Source organism: Puntigrus tetrazona, chromosome 19, assembly GCF_018831695.1.
Source record: "Puntigrus tetrazona isolate hp1 chromosome 19, ASM1883169v1, whole genome shotgun sequence".
Lineage (NCBI taxonomy): Eukaryota > Metazoa > Chordata > Actinopteri > Cypriniformes > Cyprinidae > Puntigrus > Puntigrus tetrazona.
In genome coordinates, this window is record NC_056717.1 from 17,443,316 (window position 1) to 17,469,362 (window position 26,047).

Sequence of the window (26,047 nt, forward strand, 5' to 3'; positions counted from 1 at the left end):
TATCTGTTTTTGCAAATGAACTCCATACTCCATATACCGTTTCAGTCTTACCTGTAGTATCGATGCAGTCGGTCGAGTAAACTAACATCAGGAGCACTGAAACAAAAAGTGCTGATTTGTCTGTCTTCAGAGAAGTCATCCATCTAAATAAGCAGGAAAAACTAACAGAAACTGACGATCAAAAGACCAAAACGGTCCCAACGTTTTACTCACTCCTGGGAATGAGTTGTCAAAAGTCAAAAATGAGGAATGAGGAAAATAAAGTTAGGAGCTCTAATGACAGGAGAGACGAGGCGACGGCACGCAATCCAAACATCATTAGATACAAATGGCAAGCCGTGGCCTTAAGACGTTTCGTGATAACAAGAAACCGTGATCTGACACCATAAGCGGCTACGCTGTTAGATAATCGCAGGGAGCAGGAGTGAATGCCAGCAGTGGGTGTAAGGCAATTTTAAATGTCCCTTTAGTTATGACATTTTCTAGGTAATAATACACTCTGAACTATAACTAATAGTGAAGTCAAGGTGATAATTAAAGAGGCTTGTTTTAACTGTTGGCCACTGAAGCATTTCCTAGTTCATTCCTGGCTCACCTCAGTATCCTAATTACTCAAATTAATTAATAAATGGGCCTGTTTCTCCTAACAAGACTATTAGCAGCCCTGTATGAATGTAGCTAATAAGAACAGATTGCGCCTGTATTTTGACCTAAAGGGGCTTATGTAATTTGCGAGTTTGTACACACTAGTGTGTGTGTGTGTGTGTGTGTGTGTGTGTGTGTGTGTGCGTGTGTGTCTTTTTACACTCGGTAGATAGTAATGAGCAATTAAGGTACGAGAAAATAAACAAAGACTTTTTCCACATAATGTTTTTTTTTTTTTTTTTAATAATCCCTGACTGAATTTAACTCTTTTGCTTCTTCCTATATCTGTATCTGTTCAGAATCTGCAGTGTTTAACATTTTTCAGTGAAAACACGAGGGACCATATTATTATTTTTTTTTTTTCATTTTTAGCTCTGCCAGGATGCATTTACACGCTGAAAGCTATTTACGTTTATTCCACAAGACAAATTTTCAGAAATGATCCTGTTCAATGTTCTTGGTTACTAAAAGCATGTCTTGTCTCCTCGAGCATCGATGACTGTTTGTAGTCTTGTTTCTGAGTCACTGGTTTGTCCTGAGCAGTAGAGCTCTTGACAAGCATCCTCCAGGACCTGTCAGTTCTTTGGAATATAATGAAATCTGTTATGCAAATATCTTAAATCAAGGCGAAATTATAATAACAAATATATATTTTTAGATGCACTCCTTTTAAAACTTTTGAAAGAGGTCTCTTAAGCTCTCCAAGACTGTGTTTATTTAATAAAAAATACAGGACAAACTGTAATATTGTTAAATGTTATTAGATTTTGAAATCACCGTTTTACATTTCAAATCACTGAAGTAACGTCCCATTGCTGCAGATACTCAATCTCGCATATTTCATAAATGATCATATGCTGATTTGATGCTCAAGAAACATTTTCTGTTATTAATGTTGAAAACCGTTGTGCTGCTTAATCATTTTGTGGAAACTATTTTTTGAGAAATATAAAGTTAAAAAGAACAGCAATTGTTTTCATCCTTATTGCGTTAAAGTGTTCATTTCTGTCTGTTTTTTTTAAGTAAATATCAAACAAATTCTGCAGAAGTCAATGTATGATTATGACATGATTAAGATATATGGTATATTTCTGATGACTGACATGAAGAATGGGATATTTTTTAATATTTATCTTTCTTGATGCTGTGCATGAATGCAGATGGAATTTGTAAAGATATTAAACAATAATAATAAAATAACTGCTCCAAATAAAATAAGAGCTTTTTATTAAGCTACAGACGTACAGTAGTCCTCTAGTTGACGTTGTGTGTGTCTCTTGTGATAGCGTTTATTTCTTTCTGTTCAGTGTTTTAATGAGCAAAAAGATTATTTGAATATAGTACATTTTTGGAAAAAAGAAGTGCTCGGCTATTAGTAGGTCCTGAGCACAGCTCGTGATATCGTGCAACATCTCAGAAGTCCAAGAAAACTTGAGTTCCAGTGATTTTTGTCACAGATGTGGCAGAGCTGGACAGCTCGAGGCCACACACACACACACACACACACACACACTGAACATCAAGGCACAGCACAGCGCTGCCCCGAACTGGGTCACAGCCACAAAACATAACAGTCCTAAAAACATCCAGTGCATCACACAAACACTTTTAATCATTTCCGTGCACTATATTTACATGCATACAGCAAAAAAATACCTAAACTTCTAAAAAAAGCTTGTATGCAAGTTTGATGTCTGTAAAGGTTACGGTAAACCTTTTGACAAAATTTAAATTGCCCGAAATAATGTGTGTGCCTTTGAATATGCATCATAAATCAGTTTCTAGGCGTCTGTCCATGGTTATATACGGATGGGAGTGTATGTGTGTAAGCATATATATGTATATAAATTTGTGATCTCACGACTGCCTTTTCCTCTCTGGGAGACTTTTAAAAACGGCTAGGCTCTATATCGTGTGTGTTTATGTGAATTTACACGTTTATGCGTCTTCTGCATGCGTGGTGCTCGACAACCTTTGTAAATTTTATTTTGTTCCACGATTTTGATTTCGTCTTATTTTTCCCTTTTCCGTTCTCCACGAAATAGTTTTCTCCCTGTTGCTCTCGTTCTGCCTCCATCCGTCTCTCTCCGTATGAGCTGCCTGTATCCCTACAAGTTATCCATATGCATAAATGTATTCAAATCATCTGTGCGTGTCCCTATAATCTGTCCTCATTTGCATAATCTCCACATGGGTGCTTATGCGTTTCCCGCTCTGTTCTCACTGACTGGACTGTGAGCTTCTCCCTCTTGCATTCTTGCCTTCCCTTGTCCTGTTCCATCAAACTCTAACTCTCTCTCTCTCTCTCTCTCTCTCTCTCTCTCTCTTACTGTTGATTTCATGTTTTAACTCGCCCCTACTTCCCGCCTCTCTGATGAGACCTCTTTGAAGTCACGGTTGTCACAGCAACGACATGATAGTGAGGGCTGGTTGCGGGCCTTTTCTCTGTGGAACGCTGGGGATTCTCTTATCGGTCCAAGTCTGTAAATCAAACTCCGAAATTAGCCTTTTTCTTGGTAAGTGAATACGGTAATCATTCAGTGGTTACGGTTCACCCACAGCGGTGCTATTCCCCCCAATACGTTTAAAGACATGTCTGTAACCGTGCTTTGAAAGCCGTTTCAAATGTCGCTCCGTCTGTGATATTTGAGAGTGCGAGGATTCGTTGAAGGAGGCTTCAATGCAGATTTTAGGCCGTCCTTGACTGGAGATATCGGGTCAGTCGACGGCACTGTGTGTTATTTTTATCACACATGTATTGGGTTTCCCCACCAGGGGTCTAAAAATAGACAAAAACAAAAAAAAGAGGAAGGGAGAGGCGGTCTAGTGAAGAGCGGGAGGGAGGAAGAGGAGAGAGAAGAAGGATGAGAGAGTGAAAGACTCCTCCTGTCTCTGCTGGAGCGGATCGATCACCGAGACCCTCAGAGGGGCTCAATCTCAAGACCACCATAAAGTGAATTCTTTATTACGTACCTGCCGGTGGCAAAGCCTTTTCAGTGTGTGTGTGCAAACTGAAGCGAGCTCCAGACGCTAGGTGAAGCCTATATTAAAGAGGACGTGACCAGATAGTTTGACAGATTTGTGCGTCTACATAAAGTTTGATCAAACATTAACACTATATATGGGTCAAAAAATAAAACAGATTTTAAGCGTAAAACAGTAAGTGTAATGCTGCTTTAAATTGATGTTTTCTCAAAAAAATGTAGGAAGTGTTCTGTTTCATTTAATTGTAATATATTTTTTTTTTTTTCTGAGCAAAAACTAAATATACTTTTACCAAAAACACCCACTAAAATGTCATTCAGTGCGCCAGTTTTGTCAGTCGTATGACAAAAATCAATTTCCGACATAATGACTAAATATGTCAGAAGGTTTATTTACTTTTTTTTTAATTTGCCACTATCCTAGCTTTTGCCCATCTGTCAGTACGAATGTTTTACTAATTTAAAATAAAATTTAATACGCTCCCTTATTCTTTTGTACGTTTTAAATCAGAATAAGAATGTTGTTTGGCTTTTTAGATAAATATTTTGTTACACTGAGTGACAATGTAACAAAATGTGTACATATTATTCTCCAAAAACTTAGTAGACATTTTACTTCCAATTAATGTGCTTTCTACGGACATGAAATCGCAGTCTTTTGATGCAAACATCTAGACGTCTTTAAACCGTATTACATTCTGCTTCGTCTGATGTCAAAATAGCAACCTGATTGACGGTTCACAAAGAGCTTGATTGACGGGCGATCAGACCAATCACAATGCAAGAATACACCCTCTTGCCTGACGAACAAATCAGACAGGACAAACAGGAAAACTGCAGACCTGGCAACACTGAGTTTGACAGCGGCATGGCTTGTTGGACTTAGCAACAGTAACTGAGGAGGGTGGGCTTTTTTAAAGTGTCAACTGTGCATTTAAATGAAGTGATTTATTTTGAAGTTCACCTACAACATGTCAGCATTTAGTCACAGTTTTTTTGATTGAAATCAGTGAAGTCTAATTTTTGCATTTAATTTAAAACTATTTAACATCACTAATCCAACCTAAATATCACTAAACAAAATTGAAGGGTCACTGTTCGTTCCCTACTGTTTGATGTATTGCTTCTCTATCCACTTTTTTCCTTTCTTTTTTTTATCACCATCATTCGGTTAGGATGATTAGCAAAGCATAAAAGATGCCTAAGAATGCCTAAGTTTATCCACTGAATAATTAACTATCTATCTTTCAGCTCTGTTATTGATCCTGACCGAATTGACTGAATGTTAAATGTCTTCAACTAAGACACAAGAAGCACCCGAGGAGAAAAAGGTGGGTGGCTGATCGTGTTTGTACAGTACACTGTCAGGGAAAAAAATGTTCAAAAAGTGTACCTTTAGGGGTACAATAGATTGTGACTGGTGCAGAACTCTCAAAGGGACATCTTCTTTACCATTAAAGAGTGCGTGTTAGTGCTTTAAGAGTAGTAATATACCTTTAAGGTACTGCTAAGAACGCTTTAGGGGGTTTGGAAAGGTACAAAGGTGCCCCAGTAACCCCCTCTTAGGGTGTGTGGTGCATATGCATAATGTTGTGGTTTAATCTAAATATTTCCACCTCACCGGCTTTCGTTTTTTCACCGTACTCTTCCTCATTCAAGCACAAATGCACATGCACCACAAACATCAGTGCTGCTCTGCTGCATGGGCAGGTTGGGAGTAAAAAAGCCCAAGGCTGTGCAGTGCAGCACCTTGAACCACACACACACACACACACTTTTCTTTAGCACATAATGGTTTATCACATACAGACACTCAGAGGCTGCATACAACACACACACACACACACACACACACTGCAGTGTTGTAAACATCTGCTTATGTGCTGCAGTCTAGTGGTATCTCTACATTTCCTACAGCAGAATTAGTTTTCTTTTACTGCAGTACAGTGGGCATCTGTGGGCCCAAACATCTGTTATTCACAATGCTTTCAGATGAGTTTGTCATGGAAGTTTGTAAGTGTTCCCGTCGAGAGAACATTGTTTAATTTAAAACATTATGCCTGTAAATAACTGCCAATTCTGGCATTGTCCCCTTATTGTTTTTGTATCACTTTAGCAAAAAAAACCTTGAAAACTGTCATGGACTGTAGAAAATGTTAGTAAAAAGTTGTCTTTTTGTAATCCTACCATACAGTAAAAATGTATAAAATTTTATATACAAATATATATCTTTCATTTATTAAATTCATATTCATTCATTTTTTTACATTTATTTGTACAAAAATGTATTGTATTTTAAAATATATGTATTTTAAAATATATTTTATAAACCATGAATAACGTTAAGGTATGCTGTTAAAATGTTTTTAGAAGTGAAGTACATTGCATTGCAATAAGAGGTATTTTGATTGATATTTTGATTGATATTAGATTTAAATGTTTTTAATAGCTTGTATATGAATTAGGCTTATTAGTAAAATGGATGAATATTTTAAAACAAATATATTTAATTTTATTGTAAAGGACTCCAATATATATTTACTATTTTTATATATATATATATATATATATATATATATATATATATATATATATATTTTTTTTTTTTTTAAGTATATGTAATGTGTAATACAGAAATAATATGTTTTACTAAGAACTTTATTTGGACAATTTAGATTTTTTTATTTATTTTTTTTAATCTTGGTCAAATAACGTCTTTTCAAATTCAAACTCAAATTTTATTTTTCACATACACATACATACATGGTACGACATGCAGTGAAATGTTTTTCGCCACAAACTACAAATAAACTGCAAGCTTATTTATTAAACTTTCAGAAAACTAACCCTTATGAACGGTTTGCTTTGAGATATATCTAAATACATACTAATTTCAGGGATCCAATCACTTTATGTTCAAGAAAAGCAATCAGCCGTTCACACGTACGCACACGACCGTACGTGTAAGTGTGCGTTTTAGGTTTTGTAGTTTAGGGAACAATCCGCTAATAAAAATGTTAAATTCTCCGTATCTGACTCACATGCCTTCGCCGACATATGCGGACCTAAAACTAACCGTGACCTTATTGAGCCTCATCAGCGTCAAACTGCACGAGTGAAAGTCTCCCTCCTGTCATCCCATCCCCATTCAGCCGAATCACCGCAGTGCTGAAAGAGAGAGGGAGGGAGAGAACACGCGTGTGTGGAGTGTGTGTGTGTTAGTGTGTGAAAGAGAGAGAGAGAGCGAGAGAGAGAGAGAGAGAGAGAGAGAGAGAGAGAGAGAGAGGAAAACTGCAAAATCTGTCAAGGTTTCCAGGCGTTCGCTCATTCCTCTCGACGCCTGTGCAGCGCTGACTCGGGTCGCGTGCTGGACGGTGAGTGCTCGCGCTCTTCGTTCTTCGTGCACGTTACCGTCGCCTTACGAGCGGCGCGTGATTAGACAGCGTGGTTTGAAGTCGAGAGATCGATTCGTTCTGCTGCTTTCGAGCCAAGTATGACAGAATCGGTCAGTTCATACCTTGCGTGTGAGCGTGTCGACTGCGGACCGCGTAATGTAGCCAGTCAAACGCTCATTTAATGATGTTGTGTTGTTTTAGATGCGAGTTTTATAGCGTTTATTTGGCGTGCTCCTGGTCAGGTAAGAGTATAGGCTCGTGTCGCGGCGGGACTGGTACTGTGTGTGTGTGTGTCATGGATGTTGCACGTTTCTCTGGTGCTGACTTTGGTAACGCCACGAGGAAAGAGTGTACTGCGGTTGTGGGGATTTGAGAAGGGGTCAGGATTTGCCTTCATTGTGAGGACCGATGTCCCCATAGCAAGGATGATAAAACCTGAAACGGCGACATGCTGAGGACCAGCTTACATACTATATAAGTATGCTAAACAGGGTCCCAGTGGTGTGTGGATATGCCGAAATGTTCCTGTAAGGGCTGTGTTTGGGACGTGTCATTAGCTGAGTATTTAGACCAATAAGAAAGTCCTCGTAATGATGGAGAGAGAAAGGAAAAAATGCATCTCTGCTGTAGGGGACGAAAAGATGCAAAGATACTTTGTGGGGTCCATGTAGCTATTCCTGTGAGGAAAATGGCTTGATATGCTAAATAATGTAATGAAATAAAACAGATTTGTATGCATCGATAAATATTGGGATCTGTGGATTCGTAAGGAATTTTTAACGTGCATGGGAACTTTTGATTCTTCAGACTGAAGAAAAATGATTCTTTTAAGAGCTGATGACCGAAAGATTATTCGGGGGGGGGCTAAAATGGCTCTTTGACATCGTTGTAAAACCCCCTTTCGAAACCTTTATTTTTAAGAGCGTAAGGAAGGTGTCCTTTATGATAGTGTTCGTGTGTGTGTGTGTGTGTGTGTGTGTGTGAGAGAGAGAACGAGAGAGCGGATGAGGACAAAGTGATGTGTAGAATGAGCGAACTGTTTTACATACCGTGTATGAAATAAAGATATCCGTCTGAGCTTTATGAATGGTGCTTTCCATCTCTGTGAAGTGAGCTGAAGTCATGAATGTGCACATGTGAATGCATGTGCGTGTGCGTGTGTCATTGAGAGCTCGCACATGCGTGCAGGCCTGCATGCACGTCTGTCCTCTGAGATATTTTGGGCCAAGGTCTTTCCCCAGACCCTGTCCTTTTTTTTTCTTTTTTTTTTTCCTCTCGTTCCTTTTGCTCTACTTGAATACCATCCTTTCACAAAGCACGCGTCTCTCTGTTTTCTCTACTCGTTTTCCTCCCACACTCTTCCCACTTGCCAGTTGGCCTAACCTGCTGACAGGGGAACATATTGCCATCTCAACAGAAAACTACACTCCCCTTGGGCTCTTGCTCCCCAGTCGAGTGGACGCGCCATCTGTGGAACCCCCAGTACACCACGAGGGCTGTCTTTCAAAATGCGGTCATGTCTGGCATATACCGAACGCCGTCTGACGTAAGACTCATATTGCCCGAATCCCCTGGAAGATATAAAGGACGACTGGATATTGTTCTGTTGTGCTGTACGTCTAATAGGGGCTGATGTTGTAGATCGGTTGAGTTATGTTATAGTGTTTTTTAATGGTCACAGCAGGGAGGGTTTTATTGAGTCTTTACCGGACTGCCAGAATGTCAGCCCAATGTAGATTACAACGCTGTACAGTTACTTTACTTTCCTCTTGGATGCTAGTCTTTTAGTGTGGTCATAAAAGTTTTTGATTACTTCCAGAATCCACGTTTCTTTTATTTCAGTTTATAAAAGAGGTTTTCTCTACGGTAGGTTGGCAGCTTTTACTAGAGTGCATTTTTGTTATGCGTATATGTGTTTTGGACCAAAACACACACACGCACACACACACACGCACACACACAAGCCTCTAAACCTACGGACCCTCTTGATCAAGATTACAGAGCTTTGGTGAGGGAACACAGGTCTGTGCGTCGCCTGATTTCAGCACCACTGTGATGGACAGCTCCCAATTGCCTCACAGTTTTCTCTCCCACCCTGTAGCCTTGATTCGCTCTCTTTTATCTTTTTCTCTTTCATTGAGTGTCTTTCTACTCACTTCGCACCTCGCGGCTTTAAAACGGGTTACATTTGGTACCTTCACATTTACATTTCAATGGCCTAATCACATGACCAGCTGTTTCTGCAGTATGCACATGTTGACCACTATGATTTATTCATGTTTTTTTTAATCTGTTTAGCGTGACCGTATGCTACTGGCACGCTGTTTGCACACTTAAACAGAGGTGCAAATTTGATCAATTTGCTCATACTTTAGGGATTAGGGATTTAAACTTTTCCCTAACTCCTTAACATTTAAATTATTATTTAAAATGAAAAATTAAATGAATAAGTCTAATTATTTGCATTCTTTTTATTTTGAATTTTCTCAGTTTTGTCTGAGAAATTCTCTAACTCTAATAAATAACTTTAAAATTAGTTCCGTCAAATAATTAATCAAGTTGTAATTTACATAATGTATGTACGTGTACTGCATATTTATGTATATAGAAATACATACAGTATATATTACATGTATATGTGTATACTTGTATACACATTTTATATTATTTATAAATATATTTAATATATAAACATAACATATTTTTCTTAAATATTTGCATGCTGTATACTTATACTACAAATATGCACAGTGTACACAAATGTAAAAAAATACAATTTATAATGCGATTAATCAGGATTAATCGTTTGACAGAATACTTTTAAATTAATCATTTTTTTGTATCATTTATATATCCATATTCAATATTATATAAATGGCAATATTTAAATCAAAGTATTTAAATTAAATTATTTTCACAATTTTTCTAAATATTCTAAATATTACAATTTTATGGACAGTGAATCATATCATAGAATCATATCATATATTTTTTAGAACCAATCAAGCAATGCTTTTGCTCTCTAGATTATTAAAAATAATAAAAATAATAAAAAATTATTATTATTTATTTATTTTTGTGACGACCAATCATCCATCCAACAGATGCTCATATTGCTCACATATTCTTTATAAAATGTACTACTATTGCAATGCTGGTACCCCAAGTGCTAATGCTTTCTTCAGAGGAACTTCATTATTCACCATATTATCTTTCCCGAAGCCATTTTTCCTCACCTTTAACTTTCTTCAAAGCAGCCCTTTTCTCCTTAGCTCTGCTCTGTCAATGCTCCGTGGATTATCTTAACCCGCACACATAAACCACCATTCACTATGAATCCTTCATTCATTTCAAGCACACCCTGGGGCTCCCGACACTAACCGGAGAGGATTTCACCAATAATAAGCCATTATTGTGTTCTTCTCTCCCTGCCAAAAACCAAGCCCCCCAAAAAATGTTAATTTTCCGGGCTTCTAATCCAGCAGCTATATAGTGCCATTCAGTGAATTAAGGGAATTGTGGGTCTTCTGGAGGCACGCCAGTCAAATCCTCACTCGTGTTTCAGAGCGTGAGAGCAAAACGTGTAGCAATCCAGGAGGTATTACGCTGCAAAAGCTTCCCGTTCTCTACGTTTCTCGATTTATTCTTTCCGAGCGTCTCTTTCGGTGTTATCCTTCCAGCTTGGATCTGTTGATCTATTCAACAGATAAACATTAGTGTGACGCTTGCATCCCTGGGTTCGCCCCGAAAGATGGATTTTGTTGAATTTCGAATTTTCAGTTCATTAGATGCGTAAGAATAAAGTAGCTAATGATTTATAGCGTCTTCGAGACCTTGTGTAATTCTGAAGATATGTCTCACTGCGCGCTTGCCCCTGATCATTTTAGTCATACACTATTTAAAGGACGCCGTTCGTCCTTCATCTGTTTGTTCTGTTGATGAGTCACACACTAGTTCATTAGTCGATGGAGAGGAATTTTTTTATCGAGCCCTTCAGGCGCAGCTAATATAATCACTCCTGGCTTATAGTCGTTATAGTGCACGCTGTTTCCCTTAATTGGTCAATGGTTGATACGGAAGGAAAGCCCAGTAAAGCAATTTTTGAGTTTTTCCACATGATTTTGCACAAATTAACTGCTGTGCGTATGAATCATTGGCAAACGGTCGCATCGTCATGGATACTTTTTTCCAGAAACATAAGTTGTTGAACAAATGCTGTATAAAGCTAAGTAGAATCCTTTCTTTTCATTTTTAATAGTTGCGAATATTTGTTTTTAGTTTGTAGAGTCGCGTGACTCTACAAAAGGTAAGTAGCAGCATCATTAAAGACAATTTATGTTCTATTTTAACGTGTTTATCTGTTTGTTTGTTTATGTTTGTTAAGTTCCATATTTCACCAAGAACACACGCAATCATTTAAATGTCTGGGGTCGCTAAGATTTATTCTCAGTGTTTATGAAAGTCTCTTCATCAAGGCTGCGTTTACTTGATAAAAAATATGAATATAGTGACATATTATTCAGTTGTTTCTGTTTTAATTTCTATTCTGTTGTAATTTAAATCGTAACGCAAAGCTGATTTTTCAGCAGTCGCATGATACAAAGATCATTTTAAAAATTGATAAAATGACTCTAGTTTGAAATATGTCTCAAACAAGGCTTTCCAAAAATGTTCACATTTTTACAAACGTTTATTTTAGAAATTTCTCAGATATACACTAAAACAAAGGGACACGGTGGAAAAAAAGTATTGCATTTAATGCCTTTTTTGATCAACTGAATGCGTAACAGTTTTTTTTAGGATCTCGCTGACCCTAAAATCTGAATATCGGCGCATCTAGAAACAGTCCACCCTCGCAACCACACAGCGGTCCCCTGGCAACCGTCCACAATGTATGAACTGATGTTTCGTTTCTTTCTATCTTTCTAGATGAGCTCATTTAGCACCAGGGCGCTGACGCTCCTGTCGTCCGTGTTCGGGGCGTGCGGGTTACTCTTGGTGGGGGTGGCTGTGTCCACGGACTACTGGCTGTTAATGGAAGAAGGCATTGTCCTGCAGCAGAACCAGACCACAGAAGTGAAGATGGCTCTGCATTCTGGACTCTGGAGGGTCTGTTTCGTGGCTGGTAGGTCCCTTTACTGACAGAGCCGCATCGCTGACCAGTTTGTTGCCTGATTAAAAATCGAACGGCAGCTGATTTGTGGCGTCACGCTGCTCTGCATGGCTTGACTCCCGCATCAGGTGTTACACACAGCTGAATCTCTGCGCAATCGGCGTCTTGGTTAAGTCGCGGTTTATTTTGCGGGGCGTCCCGCTGTGTTATGCAGCTGGTCTTCTTTGTCCCCGCGCGGCGCTGGTGTGGCATCCTATTGCATCACCCTCCCAAATCGTGCCAGACGTTGTAAGAGGAACTAGTGGGGCTGTGTGGGCAAACCTCTGCGAGATGGCAAATCACCAACCGCATCAAATTCCTAGGCTTATAAAAGACGCAGGGAAAAAATTTTTGCTTATGGAAAATTGCATTAGCATCGCACGCTGGTTTGTTTTCATGACACTGACAGGAAGTGCTGAGGTGGACTGAAACCATGCCACACCAGTTGGCTGCGAACGGCTGACTAAGAGAAGCGCGAAGATGATGTCACCTTGTTTCGACAGTAGCTTAAGCGGTCCTGGCATTTAGTTTGTACGTGAGAGTTTGACAAATCGCTATACTCTTCGCCAATTAGGTGCGTTGTATGTATAATTTGCGCGCTTTTCCTGATATGATTTATGTGTGCTCAAACGGGATCTGGTCTTTTTATACGTGTGTGTGTGTGCGCCGAGAGGGAGGTCTGATGTGCCCCCGGCAGAAATGTCATGCGCATTCAGATTGTCTTTGAAAATAACATTCAACGAAGTTCAAATAATTAAAATGACTGTGGGTTAAAACACGGGTTTTCCAAAAGAGAAGGGGTGCTTTTGTTAACATTTTTTACTAAAATGTGTCAAAATACGATTTAAATATGTTTACTGTAATTATTCATTTATATTCGATTATATTTGATTCTCCCTCTAGCGGTGTATTAAAAGTCATTGACCTTATGACAGTTTATAGTAATAATAGTTCTGTGAATTATCTCGGAAATACAAAGACCTTAAGGGACGAGATGGGGAAAAAATGTGAGATGGAAAGAAAAATGATATTTCATTGTTTTGGCATTCTCTCGCACAAGTAATGAAGAAGTAAAAAATGTATGTGCGGGTACCAGCGTTAAATATAAAATTTTGTAAAGTTTTGGAAAGAAGAATATTCAGATAGGTTATGTAATTGCATTGAAATGGAATTTTACAGGGGATTATTTTTATTATCATTATTATTGTTATTGTTTTTATAATATTTGATGATTATTTTAAGTATTTCTAATAAATGGTCATTTATTTAATTTAATTGTCTTAATTTGAACATGTTCCACACAAAATACGTACACTAATTATAATTTCTTTTCAATAAAAGAATATTGAAAGCAAAATTGCATGACGTTTCTGACCGAGAGCAGTGTATACGTGTAACGCATGTGAGTTTTCTCACCTCTCTTCTCAGTGTTTGAACCAAAGTCATTGCTGTGTTTCTCTCTGTTTGTCCCCGTCTCCCCTACTGTCATTGTCAATCTCTGTCCCGCTCTGCCTCTACACTCTGTCTCTCTTTGTGTCCCTGTCTCTCTCTTTCTCTCTGTCTCTCTTTGTTCCTCTGTCTGTCTCTCTCTCTGTCTCTCCTTCTATCTCAGGGCCAGAGAAGGGGAGATGTGTGGCATCTGAATACTTCACCGAGCCAGAAATAGAGATCACTACTGAGAACACAGCCAATATACTGAGTGAGAACAATTAATGGCCTTTATTGCATATGAATGAATACAAATGGAAAAACCAAGATGTACGTGATAGTAAATAGAATAGAATAGAATATTGTGTTATTATATTATATTGTAACCGATAATGTGTGTTAATAGTTTAGGAATTTAGCATTTATAATTATAAAAATGTTATATATATATATATATATATATATATATATATATATATATATATATATATATATATATATATATTATTATTATTATAATATATATATATATATATATATATATATATATATATATATATATATATAATATTTTAGGCGTTTGTCACATATTATAAACTGCTTGAATAGTCTTTTTATCATTTCTATTTTTAAATCATTTAAATAGTCATTCTTAATCTTTATTCTTTTATGTTAATAATTTTTATATGTACAGTTTAAAGATGTTCAATTTAATATGACACCATAAAAACTATCATATTATTTTACATTATATTATATTTTATTATTATAAGTTTATTACGTGCTATTTTTAAGTGCTGTAACTAATTAATTGCTTTTATTTTAGGTTTTAATCACTTTTTAGCTTGACAGCTAGTTTTGATACAGTTTTTATTGTACAATGACTATTTTTTTCTGTCTCTGTTAGAAATGGTCAGGACGGCCACCCCTTTTCCAATGGTATCGCTCCTCTTTGTCTTTACGGCCTTCGTCATAAGCAACATCGGCCACATCCGTCCCCAGCGCACCATCCTGGCCTTCGTCTCTGGAATCTTCTTCATTTTATCAGGTAAGGTATACGGCATTATAACGTGTCAAAATCTGCTAAATAAGTTTCTCATCATCATGTTTCTCATTTTTGCGGCCCATAGTTGTGTATCCGCTTACGTACTCCAGATTTGACGCTGTTTGTTGATATCTAGTTTCAGTGGTGAGCTTGGTATTTCTCCACAACCGCGTCCGAAATCAGGCTGAGAATCCCACTGAGAGGTTTGCATATTTAATGAATGGTGTTCCCGATATCCATCTACGGTAGTGTGTGAGACACAATATCCATTAAATGCTTCTTTTTTCTCACAAACAGTAATTAATAACTCTCTGATCAAGTCGACAGAGCTCTGCCTAACAGCTGTCATTTGCATTCAGCTAATAGAAAACGGATTGTCAAGAACGTCAGAGTGTGTTTGGATTTGACTGATTTGCATGCAAAGTATGTCTTAAAACAGATCTGGTGTGCATGAATGTTCGGAAAGAAAGCATCAGGCTAAATGCATAACAGATACATGTGACCCTGGACCGCAAAACCAGTCATAATGGTCAGTTTGTTTCGAAATGGATATTTATACAATATCAGAAAGCTGAATAAATCAGCTTGGTTTGTTCGGATTGGACGGTGTTTGGCTGAGACGCAACTGTTTGAAAATCTGTTATCGGAGGGTGCAAAAAATCGAAAATCACTTTTAAAGTTGACCAAATGAGGTTTTTACCAATGCATATTACTAATCGATAATTCAGTTTCGATATATTTAGAATAGGACACGTACAAAAATATCTTCAAGGAACATTACATTTACTTAATCAATCATTTTGACCCATACAATGTATTTTTGGCTATTGCTACAAATGTACCCCAGCGACTTAACACCCCGGGGTCACACATGTAGGGCTGGATTGATACCAAAATAATTATGCGGTTTAATTGCAAATTCTCTCAAGGCGTACCAGCACGGTACGTTCAGGCTAAACCGCGGAGCTGTGAATTTCACAATACTCAATGTGGCTTGAAGACAGCGATGTGGCAGAACTATATCAGTTGATTGTATCAGTTTCCTGCTGACAGCTGTACAAATCAGCCTGCAGAAACCTATTTCCCCGCGAAGGCTTAGAAAGCTTGTGTTTGAACAGTTCTAGAATGCTGGAACAGGACGGGTCTGAAACAGCACTCCGGAATATTTCATTCTGATGGCGGGATGCTGAATTCAGTCTTATAGTTTTATATAATTCCCACTCATCTGTTCTCAACTGATCCTTATCCCGTGGCTGTGTTTCATGTCCCTCGAATCATGCCACAGTCTCCTCAAATAATAAGATCATAATCAGTATGTCCGCTTGTAATGACAGTCAATCATCCAATCAATCAATCAGTCAAGATATGAAGAATTTAAAAAAGTTATAAAAAGAACGCTTTTTTAATTAACAAATTAAAACTGTCAGTGGATAGTAATGAAATGTGATTAATTCTCAAGTTCAGTAATGTTCTTAATTAATAAAAAATGTCAGTTTTAATATACTTCAATATATTTGTATTTATTGCATTTATTTTTAAAAATGATAAGAACTCAAGCAATGACCTTGAAAGTTTGCTGAGGCCCTCTGGTGGTCCGGCCCCTAACTGAGAGCTGCTTTGACACTGAGAAAAAAAAAATTTTAAATTGATCAAAAGTGACATTAGGAGCATTTATAATATATACAAACAGTTATATGAATCAAATAAATGCTGCTCTTTTGAACAGCTCCCGCAAAAATAATCAGTCAGCACACCTGTTTTCAATATTGATAATAATATTTATTGAGCACAAAGTCAAAATGATTTATTTATCTATTTTCAGAAAATCCAGCTTTGCCGTTATAGGAATAAATAACATTTAAAAAATATTATTAAAATAGAAAACAACTATTTAAATTTTTTTTTTACACAGTATCACTGCAATATTAAACGATGTTTCTGCATTTGTCATCAAATAAATGCTACGGTAGCGTGATTTACATAATTGATAATTGTCCCAGGTAACCACCGGTTTTCCACGTCTTTAATTGAGCTGATCTCGCATCACTCGTCGCTTTTTTTCTTCTCTCACGATACGATAATTTCAACTCAGTAACTTTGAGTTTCGATTGCCATATTCGCAATACAGCGTAGTCTCGCATAACTTATTGCTTAATTGCAGCTCTTGATTTGCACTTCTACGTGAGACCATTTACGCTCCAATCAAAACAATCAACATTTGCTAATTAGAATACAGTAAATCATTGAGTGGCTGTTAAATTCTCATTTGCCTCACCGTCTTCATTAGACGCCAGGAAATGAACAAAGAGGCAAAAGCAAGGAGTCAGCAGCGGTCGGGGGGAGGTGGAGAATCAGCAAAGCCCCTCGATCGTTTTGCACAGAGCCAGGTCAACGTGTCCCATGCATCGCAGCCGATGCGGCTCCAACGCACACACCACCGCAGTTTACTAATAACGGGTTCTTTAGTACGAGTACAGCTCCGGGAGCCGTCCAGTCCTGTGTCGTGCAGCGCTGCATCAGGTGCTAGTGTTACATTTAGCTCAGCATTTTGTACTACAGAATTATTAATAACGCACAAGACACCACAACGGGGCTGTTGCGAAACGCTGAACACAGACATGCACCACACTGCAAAAAAAACCAAAAATGCTGTCTGTGATGTTCTACGCCGTAGTATACATTGGTTTATTACGGTACAGAAGCCTGTGCTCGGTCGTTTGGGAATATATGCACCAGCGTGACACAGCTATTTAATATCCGGCGTCTCGCGTTTCTAATGCAAAAAGGAAATATGTAAGCGCGTTGCTTGTCGGTATTCGCAGCATAGACAGCTGGCAGTGACAGACTGCGATAATGTGTTTGATTATGCCAGAGGCTTTTCCTTAGCGCTGTCTCCCTCTCCCTTTTTTTTTCTCCCGCTCTCCACAATTACCGCAGCAGAGCTTTCTCCATCATAACACAGCAACATTTGAGCACGCTATAAATGTTAATGTTTCCCGGTATGACAGGTTGCGTGTTGGTGCGCTGCTTTATCGTTCCCTCTCCACACCGAGCTTTCAGAAGAAAGCAATGTTGACTGTTCAGTAGCGTAATCACTGCGGCATCAACTGTACTTTCATCCGGATGCTTACAAGGCATGTTTGTTTCTTTCATTTGTCATTTTTGCTGAATGCTTTCGGACTCCTTTGTGCGTTTATAATAGCCCCCTTCACTAATGTAATAGTGCTGCCGCGAATTATGTGTAAAAGTAAAAGTGTGCTATTAATTTACCAGACTGAAAGATTTTATTATGAAGGTTTACCAAAAGCTAACAAAAAAATTCACATGCTGTAGCAATCTGCCGTACACCACACCTTCCCATCACAGCAACAGCAACTTTTATACAAGCTCACATTGTCTAAGTTCAAGTCTGTGTACTATTGCATTGCTACTGTTTCCCGAAGACCACCCATAACACCCATGCAACCACAGAGCAATGCTAAACTACTATTTATAATATCTTTGGTAGCGTGGGCAAATATTGCATGGGCAAGCTCACATTTTTTTAGATAATGTTTCTTGCAATTATTCAATCATGTAACTAAACCAGCGTCAACCAGGTTTTGCAGCGATTTTCAGACGGACAGGCTGGAAACCCAGTTAAACACAAGCTTGGTCATGCCGGGTAACCATCCTAAAACAAGCTTAGACCAGCTTAAAGCATGTAAGACCAGAGCCTGGTTAGCCTGGATCGGTGCATGGTTTTAAAGGGTTTTGGGAGATTTCCGCTAAGTCAGACTAGGAGTCCAGCTAAACACATCTTAAACCCAGCCTGGTTTTAGAGGATTCAGCAAAACTGGTCAGGCTGTGAAACTTTGTACTGTTTTGTACTGTGCTGAAAATCTTTTATTTAATTAGGTGTCCAAAAACGAATGGCCTTTCTTGTAAATATCTTGTATTCATTCTTTTTGTCATTTTCTTTTTGGAACTTTTGACATATATGTATATGTATATGTGTGTATATATATATATATATATATATATATATATATATATATATATATATATATATATATATATATATATATATCAGTGGTGGGCCGTGCACTTTGCCTTCAGTGGTGTCCTACGTGGCGTAATCCAACTATTCTTAATACCATCATAATAATGCGATGGCTATATAAACCATAAATATGACACAGACAGGTGTCTCATGTAACGTTAGCGAGAATGAATGCTGTAAATAAAGCTAGAAATGCAGTTAATATTCAACAAGTTGACGCAGAACCACACATCGGGCGCCATTTATCAATCTAACGTAGAAAACGAGCAATTTACGCCATTTGCCGCCAATCTCAGTGTACGATTGATCTCACATTGATAAATGTGGCGGATGAAAGCGATCGTTATTTGAATATCACGCCCATTAAAACAAAACAGCATAGAAGCCTTGCCCCAATATTTTTACGACAGAAACCCGGCGAAAAAGAGGAAGCGATCTTATGAAAGAGAAATTTATCCTACCCCAAAAACACCAGTTAACCGTGTACAAAAGGTTGGCTTAACATTATTTGCACTGTAGCCTAAAAGGCTTTAGTTCACTCATGTTCTAATATCTGTGTAAAATCCTTCACGTGAGCAAAAAAGTGCATGCACGCTGATTTTACAGCAAGTGGACCTTTTCAAATAAACAGTGTTTGGTTGATTGCGTTTTAGTTTCATGTTGAATAGCTGAAATGTCATGCGGCACTAGAACTAATCTTGTTTGTGTGTGTGTGTGTGTGTGTGTGTGTGTGTGTGTGGCGCCTGTGCGATCAGGCGGATTAAATAAAATAAACAAAAGAAATAAAAACAAAAGACATAAAATGCATTAAAAGTGTCACAAAAACTACTGTAGCCTATTTGTTGCACAAATTTTTTCTCGTAAATCATTTAACTGTATCACAGCCTATTATATATTTTGTGTGGTCCTGTTTATGTTACTCCTTTTATAGATTTAATTAGTTTTTCTCGACGCTGCAGGTGCATGATGCAACGGTTGAATCTTCTGCTGTTTGCATATAAAGCTAAAACCCTGAATTAAAAAAAAGACATTCAAATCCTACAAGGGATTATAAGCTACGAAATCCTGTTACAGTTCTGCGGCAGATGCGCGTAGCAAGCATTTTAAGTTCAGGTAACTCAAAAACCTGCGTACGCGGGCTGAGAGCAGATGTGAGACTTGATCGTAGCCACCGCTCGCATCCATATGGATAAATTCAAAGAGACCCGTTGTACAGCTCGACTCTGAGGATGATATATTCTTAACCGAAACTTAAACTGGACTTTTAATCTGAAAAATAACACCAGAATACAACGCGTAAAGCAATAAAGAATAACCTACTATAGTGATTTTTCGCTGCAGAGGAGGTGTGTGTGGTTGTTTTTTGCGGTTATTCGAATATTATTCAGAATGCACTGAACAGAATGTCCTGTACGAAAAAACAAAAATGTGATTTACACTGACGCCGTTCGCTAGCTTTGACTAGTATGCTCTCTGACCGTCCAATCAAATGATGAGAAAACGCTGACGTTATCGTTAACCTGCTAGATGGTCGAAATCAAAATCTGATTGGTTAATCTGACGCTTTAACTGCCATTGGTTTTAAGATACAGAGGCCTGCGATTTTGATTCGGAAGGCCTTAGGCAGATTTATATGACCCTGACAACACGATTGTTAAAATATGATTGGATAAAAGCACTACCAGAAGCAGCGCGACCAAGAGAAAAGCTATGAAATGAAGAAAATAGATTATTGGAGATCATTTAATACACATTCATGTACAGTACAGTTTGATTAACTGTGAGGATTAAACCTGTTTTTATGATTTTTGCCCTCTTTTATTCTCTCTCAGGTTTGAGTTTAGTCGTCGGTCTGGTGCTGTATATCTCCAGTATCAATGATGAAGTGATGAACAGGCCTCGGGAGCCGGAGCAGTTCTTTCACTACCACTATGGCTGGTCGTTCGCCTTTGCTGCCAGCTCCTTCCTGCTCAAAGAGGTCAGTCACAGAGCCTGGCGACTGTTAACACTTGAGCTGACTGCGTGCGTACTCTTATCACAGAGCTCAGTTCATTAATATGCAGCTGTGTTAACAGCTTTCACTGCTGTTTGCTGCTAAACCAATAGGCCTGCCCTCATCAGTATGCATTAATTTTAGCCATAGCTTTTGCTGGGGTGAAGGCTACACATTTCCGTTATGCTGCATATATGCTAATTAAGTTCAGTGCAGCAGTTTGTAAATTTCAGCATCTACTGTCTGCAGTAACCTCAACTTATATTCTTATGATACATATGCATAAAGCAGAGTCAAAAAGTCTGAGATCATATATAAAAAAACTGCAAATCTAATTTAAGCCTCGCAATAGGCAAAGTTTTAGAATTAAATTAGCAGACTGTCGAACGTCTGCCAATTTTGTGCGCCGTCATTCAAAAGTTTGGGGTTAAAAAGATTTTCAAATGTTTTTGAAAAGTCTCTAATGTTCCCCAAAGCTGGACTTATTTGATCAACAATATTGATACAGAACAAAAAAAATTATTGTGATTATATTGTTACAATTTAAATTTTTTTACATGTTTTTCTGCTTTAATAGATTAAATGCAAACCAAAAAAATCGGTGTTTTTTTAGCACACTTTACTCCAGTCTTCAGTGATCACTTTTTTAGGATCTTTTAATGAATTGCAAAAAAAAGCCTTTCATAATGTTATAGTTTATTCCCTCAAACTACACAAATATTTTACTTTTGAATGGCTGTCAATGCGAAAATATGCTTCTTGCCCCCAGATGGTGTAGTTACAGCTAACTGGGTCATGCTAACCAGCCAAACTTGACCCCTTGGGCAGAAAGCATTTCTAATTGGCTAGTTTTTGGCTAAAAAAAAACACAAGCTCAACCCCTGACACTTTTTTGGATTTTTTGCATAGGAATGTCACAGAGAAAGGTGTGATTTCTCAGAACCTGTTTGCGGTGATATCTGTCAGGTTGTTAGGAACGTTATGTTAGGTGCTGTTAGATAGTCGGAACATTTTATCTCAGATATTTACAAAAAAATCCAAAAATTTACTTTTTGAAAAGTTTTTACTCACCCTTGTGTCGTTCTAAATCTGTAAGACCTTATTAAGATATTCTTGATAAAATTCATGACCTTGCATGAGTACTGTCGTGAACACACATCAAAGTCAGACGCAGAAGAGAAGAATTGTTGAATAATTGCTGTTTTTTGTGCAAAGTATAGCTTCATAATACAGCAGAACCGCTGATGTCACATGGACTATTTTAACAATGTCCTTACTAAGTTTCTGGGCCTTGAATGTAGTAGTTGTGTTGCTGTCTATGGTCAGAAAACTCTTGGATTTCATCGGTAATATCTTAATTTGTGTTTAGAAGATGAACAAAGATATTTGGGACAACATGAGAGTGGGTAACGAAAGGGTTACTTCACCCCAAAATTAAAATTTTGTCCTAAATTACTCGCCCCCATGTCCTTCCAAACATTTTTTATTTTTCGCCCCCCATGTCATTTTTTTAATCTCCAGAACACAATTTAAGATGTTTTGGATGAAAACCGGGAGGCTTGTAGTCACAAATGTGACAGTCCCATAAACTGCCAAACAATTTCCACTTGGCGCAAAAAAGTACGAAAGGCATCGTCAAAATGCCCCTCTGATTCAACAGTAACGTTATGAAGCTACAGGAGTCATTTTTGTGGAAAAAATAAATAAATAAAATAAATAATTCAACAATTCATCCCCTCTGGTTCAGCGTACCACCATTTTAGAGAATATTCACTTATTATTCTTGGAGCTTCATAACATTACTGTTGAATCCCTGATGGCACATGGAGTATTCTGACGACGTCTCTCATACTTTTCTGGGCCAAGACAATGGATATAGTCACAAGCCTCCCAGTTTCACTTAAAATATCTTAAATTGTGTTCAAAGACGAACTAAGCCTTTGCAGGTTTAGACCACCATGAGGGTAAAGTGATAAATGCAAAATAGAGAAAGCCTTTAACGACAGAATAAACATTTTTTGGGTAATCTATCCTTTTAAAATGAATAATGTTAGTGACTGACTAGTTTTGTTGTACCAGGGTGCTGGAGTCATGTCCGTCTATCTCTTCATGAAACGTTATGCCGAGGAAGAGATGTACCGGCCTCACCCTGCTCTGTATCGCCCTCGCCTGTCTGAATGCAGTGACTACAGCGGCCAGTACCTGCACCCCGACTCCTGGCCTCCTCCTCAGCGCGGACGCAGCGGCTCCGAGGTGTCCAGCGACATCTCCATTCAGCTCAACCAGACCCCGCTGCCTCCTCCGTCGAAAAGCGGCGGGCCCTCCAATCCACCCTCTTCCTCGGGCCCCTCGTCCGGGGCCAGCTATCACCTCCCCCCCGCTTCCTCCTCCTCTTCCTCTTCCTATCCTCACACCATGCACTCCTCTCATTCCGGCGGCCACGCCCCTCAGTCCCTCCCAATGGCCACGCCCCCATCCGCCGTCCCGCCCCCTCGCTACCACGCACATATGCGCATGAGCGCCTCCCCGTGTTAGATTTAACCTCCGTTTAAGATTCTTAAACAACAGAAATATGGGCATAACATTAGATAAGAGGATAAATCTCCAGAGACTACGGGATCAAAAGGGTGCTAAGTTGAAAAGAGGTAGACGAGGAAGCGCGTCACTTACAATTCTGTGCCTGAACGAAGTTTAATAGATTCTCAGAGCGACATTAATAAGTGAAGGAATAGCATTTATACATATAGAAAGAATGTATGGTCAAGAAAGGTTCAAAATACTGACTTGCTGAAAAATAGTTGAAAACAACTATATACATATTTAAATTTCTATGTAAAATGTTAAAACCTTATTGCACACCGTAACATTTTTCCTCCCCTCATACCTCATATATTGTGAGCGCCGTGAGGCTATTTATACCATTTCTTGTTTATACTAAAGCAAAAAGACACGAATGTGCCCTAAAGGTGGCGGATTTCCGGTAAATGGTGTCGCAGATTTATTTCAGCCGACGATTTCTGTAAATAATGTATCAAGAGCAGTAGTCATCTAGTGTAGTCCAGCATATTTACCTACGTTTTATCACGCGGGCAAAGAAAACTTTTAGGTGCAGAGGGGGGTTCGATTTGTCCTTTAATATCAATTTGTAATGTTTTTAGATTTGTACATCAGGGTAGATGTTCTACAAAGCTGGCTGATGTTTCTTTACTGGGATGTTGTACGCTTGGCCCCACGGCCCTCAATATGCCTTGTGTTTTCTTGTGCTCTCATATTAAAAAAAAACAATGTTTTAAAAACATTTAGCAGTGGTATAGCACGATACAAAAAGGAAACGTTTGAAAATTTGAAACATATTTACCTTAACCTAGAACGGAGGCTGACTCCTATATGACTTCACTGTTCTATCATCATCTTAAAATTACAGCCGTTACTTCTCGCTTATTATTGATATTATTACTGTGACTATTAATTGAATTGTTTATTGCGCAGAATTAAATGTAAACCTACACACGGCGTATGCTGTTCAGTCCTGCGGTGTTTCGGAGAATGTTTTAGAGCAATATGGGTTCATGAGAAATAGCAGAGATCCACATGAGGGAGAATTTAAGAGCGCGAAAGCTCCTGGTGTGTTGCGCCATCTACTGGGCATGCAGTGTTAGTGCATTAAAGCACTGAAGTACCTTGTCTGAACCATAAGTTGTATGAAATCTGTATTCGATTCATTGACTTAAATGGGGCGGATGAATCAGCACTTTCATACCTGGTGCCTGCGGACGCTGCATCGATCGAGCAATGCAGTGAAGACAATTTGTACAGTATGAACATTATACCAATAAATCAGTCCCTTTTCCTAACGCGTAAACGTCAACCTTTGTAGAAAGATATCCCTTAATAAATATTAGCTTATAGATTGTTATAATGATCTGTTATGCCCTTAAGACTAAACATGTAATGCACAGAAGCTTGAGATATTTTCCAGAGTGTTATAACTGATAGAGGTCGCCATCGCGTGTAAATAGTTATATTAAAATATGAATAGTTATGAAGAACAGGACTGGCTCCTGCTGGATAGTAAAGAAACACATAGCATACGATTTATATTATAGCCATATTACAAATGAAATATGCAGGATTGAAGGTATGATTTATGGGAAAACGAAAAGAGCAAGATTAATGATTTTTGAATCCTAATATTTATTCAAGCATTGCTGGTGGTACGAATTTAGTCTGCTTTTAAATCTGAAATGTGAATATCTGTTTATGTTTCTTGTCTTTTACTAATAATTGCGTTATAATGAGCTTTCTGCTCTCTCAGTTCCAGTTGACATTTGTTGTTGTTGCACTCTACGCTAAGGGTCTGGCTTATAAATATGTATGTACCATTTTGCATGACTTTTTTTCCATCTTCATAGCCTCTTTCTCTCTTTTTTATTTATTTATTTTTTTGCTTTTTCCCAGTGGGCTGTCCTTTGTCTTGATTTGTCTCTCTCAAATTCCCATTAAGCTGAAGCTGCTTCGCTCATTTGACTTGTCTTTTCCTCTCTTACCCTTCATTTCTCTCTCTTTTCTCTCTAAGCCTTCCTGTCTTTACTTTTCTGTTTTCAGTTATCAGTTTTGCATGCCTTTCATTCCATAATGCCAAAGCAATTGTGCCTGACTTAAGATGATGATGACGGTTGTTATTATTATTATTATTATTATTATTATTATTATTATTACTATTATTAAAACTGTGGCATTTCTTCTTTGTAATCTGGAATTTGCTTAATAAAAAATTAAGAAACTAAAACTAATTGCACATCAAATGACTCATGTATTGTGTCCAGTGCATTTCTAATACATTTACTTTGCTTTTAGTTTGATTAAAAAAATACTAGAATTGTTATTAAAAAAAAAAAACTTTTGCAAGACAAAATTTTGCTTAAAGTCATTTAGGGCTTATTTTAAGATGTTTAACTATTTATAAAAAACAAAAACTAACATACGATCATTTATTTCATTATCTAAATCATTTTATTTTTAGTGGCAGAAATGAAAACAAAGGGCTGCTTAATTGTCACCAACAACATCATAATTAAAAACAAAAAAATAAATAAAATTAAGCTTAATTTTCCTAAGCTAAAACACATTTCACGTTTATTTTTCTATTTCAGGGTAAACTATGTCCACTTGACAGTTTCATGAGAAACCATCTGAAAAACAGTGTTGAAGAGTCTGTGTTGTTAATCATTGTAGTTTATTTATACGACAGCGGATTTCCTTGCATTAAATTGACACGTGCATGTTCACATTCAACTCATTTGCATCTTTCTATATACTCCTTACACAGGTCAGTGCACTTTTGCTGCATATCAAAGAGAAGT

General features: G+C 37.9%; 1 protein-coding gene across 1 annotated transcript; it reads left to right on the forward strand.

The window, feature by feature from the left end:
* The first annotated feature begins 6,855 nt into the window (after nt 1-6,855).
* On the forward strand, nt 6,856-25,477 carry cacng7a (calcium channel, voltage-dependent, gamma subunit 7a). The gene is made up of 6 exons (XM_043218500.1): nt 6,856-7,003; nt 11,954-12,149; nt 13,789-13,875; nt 14,512-14,652; nt 20,524-20,669; nt 22,764-25,477. Exons 2-6 carry the CDS (start codon nt 11,954-11,956, stop codon nt 23,217-23,219), a joined length of 1,026 nt encoding a protein of 341 aa, XP_043074435.1. The 5' UTR covers nt 6,856-7,003; the 3' UTR covers nt 23,220-25,477.
* The last annotated feature ends 570 nt before the right edge of the window (nt 25,478-26,047 follow it).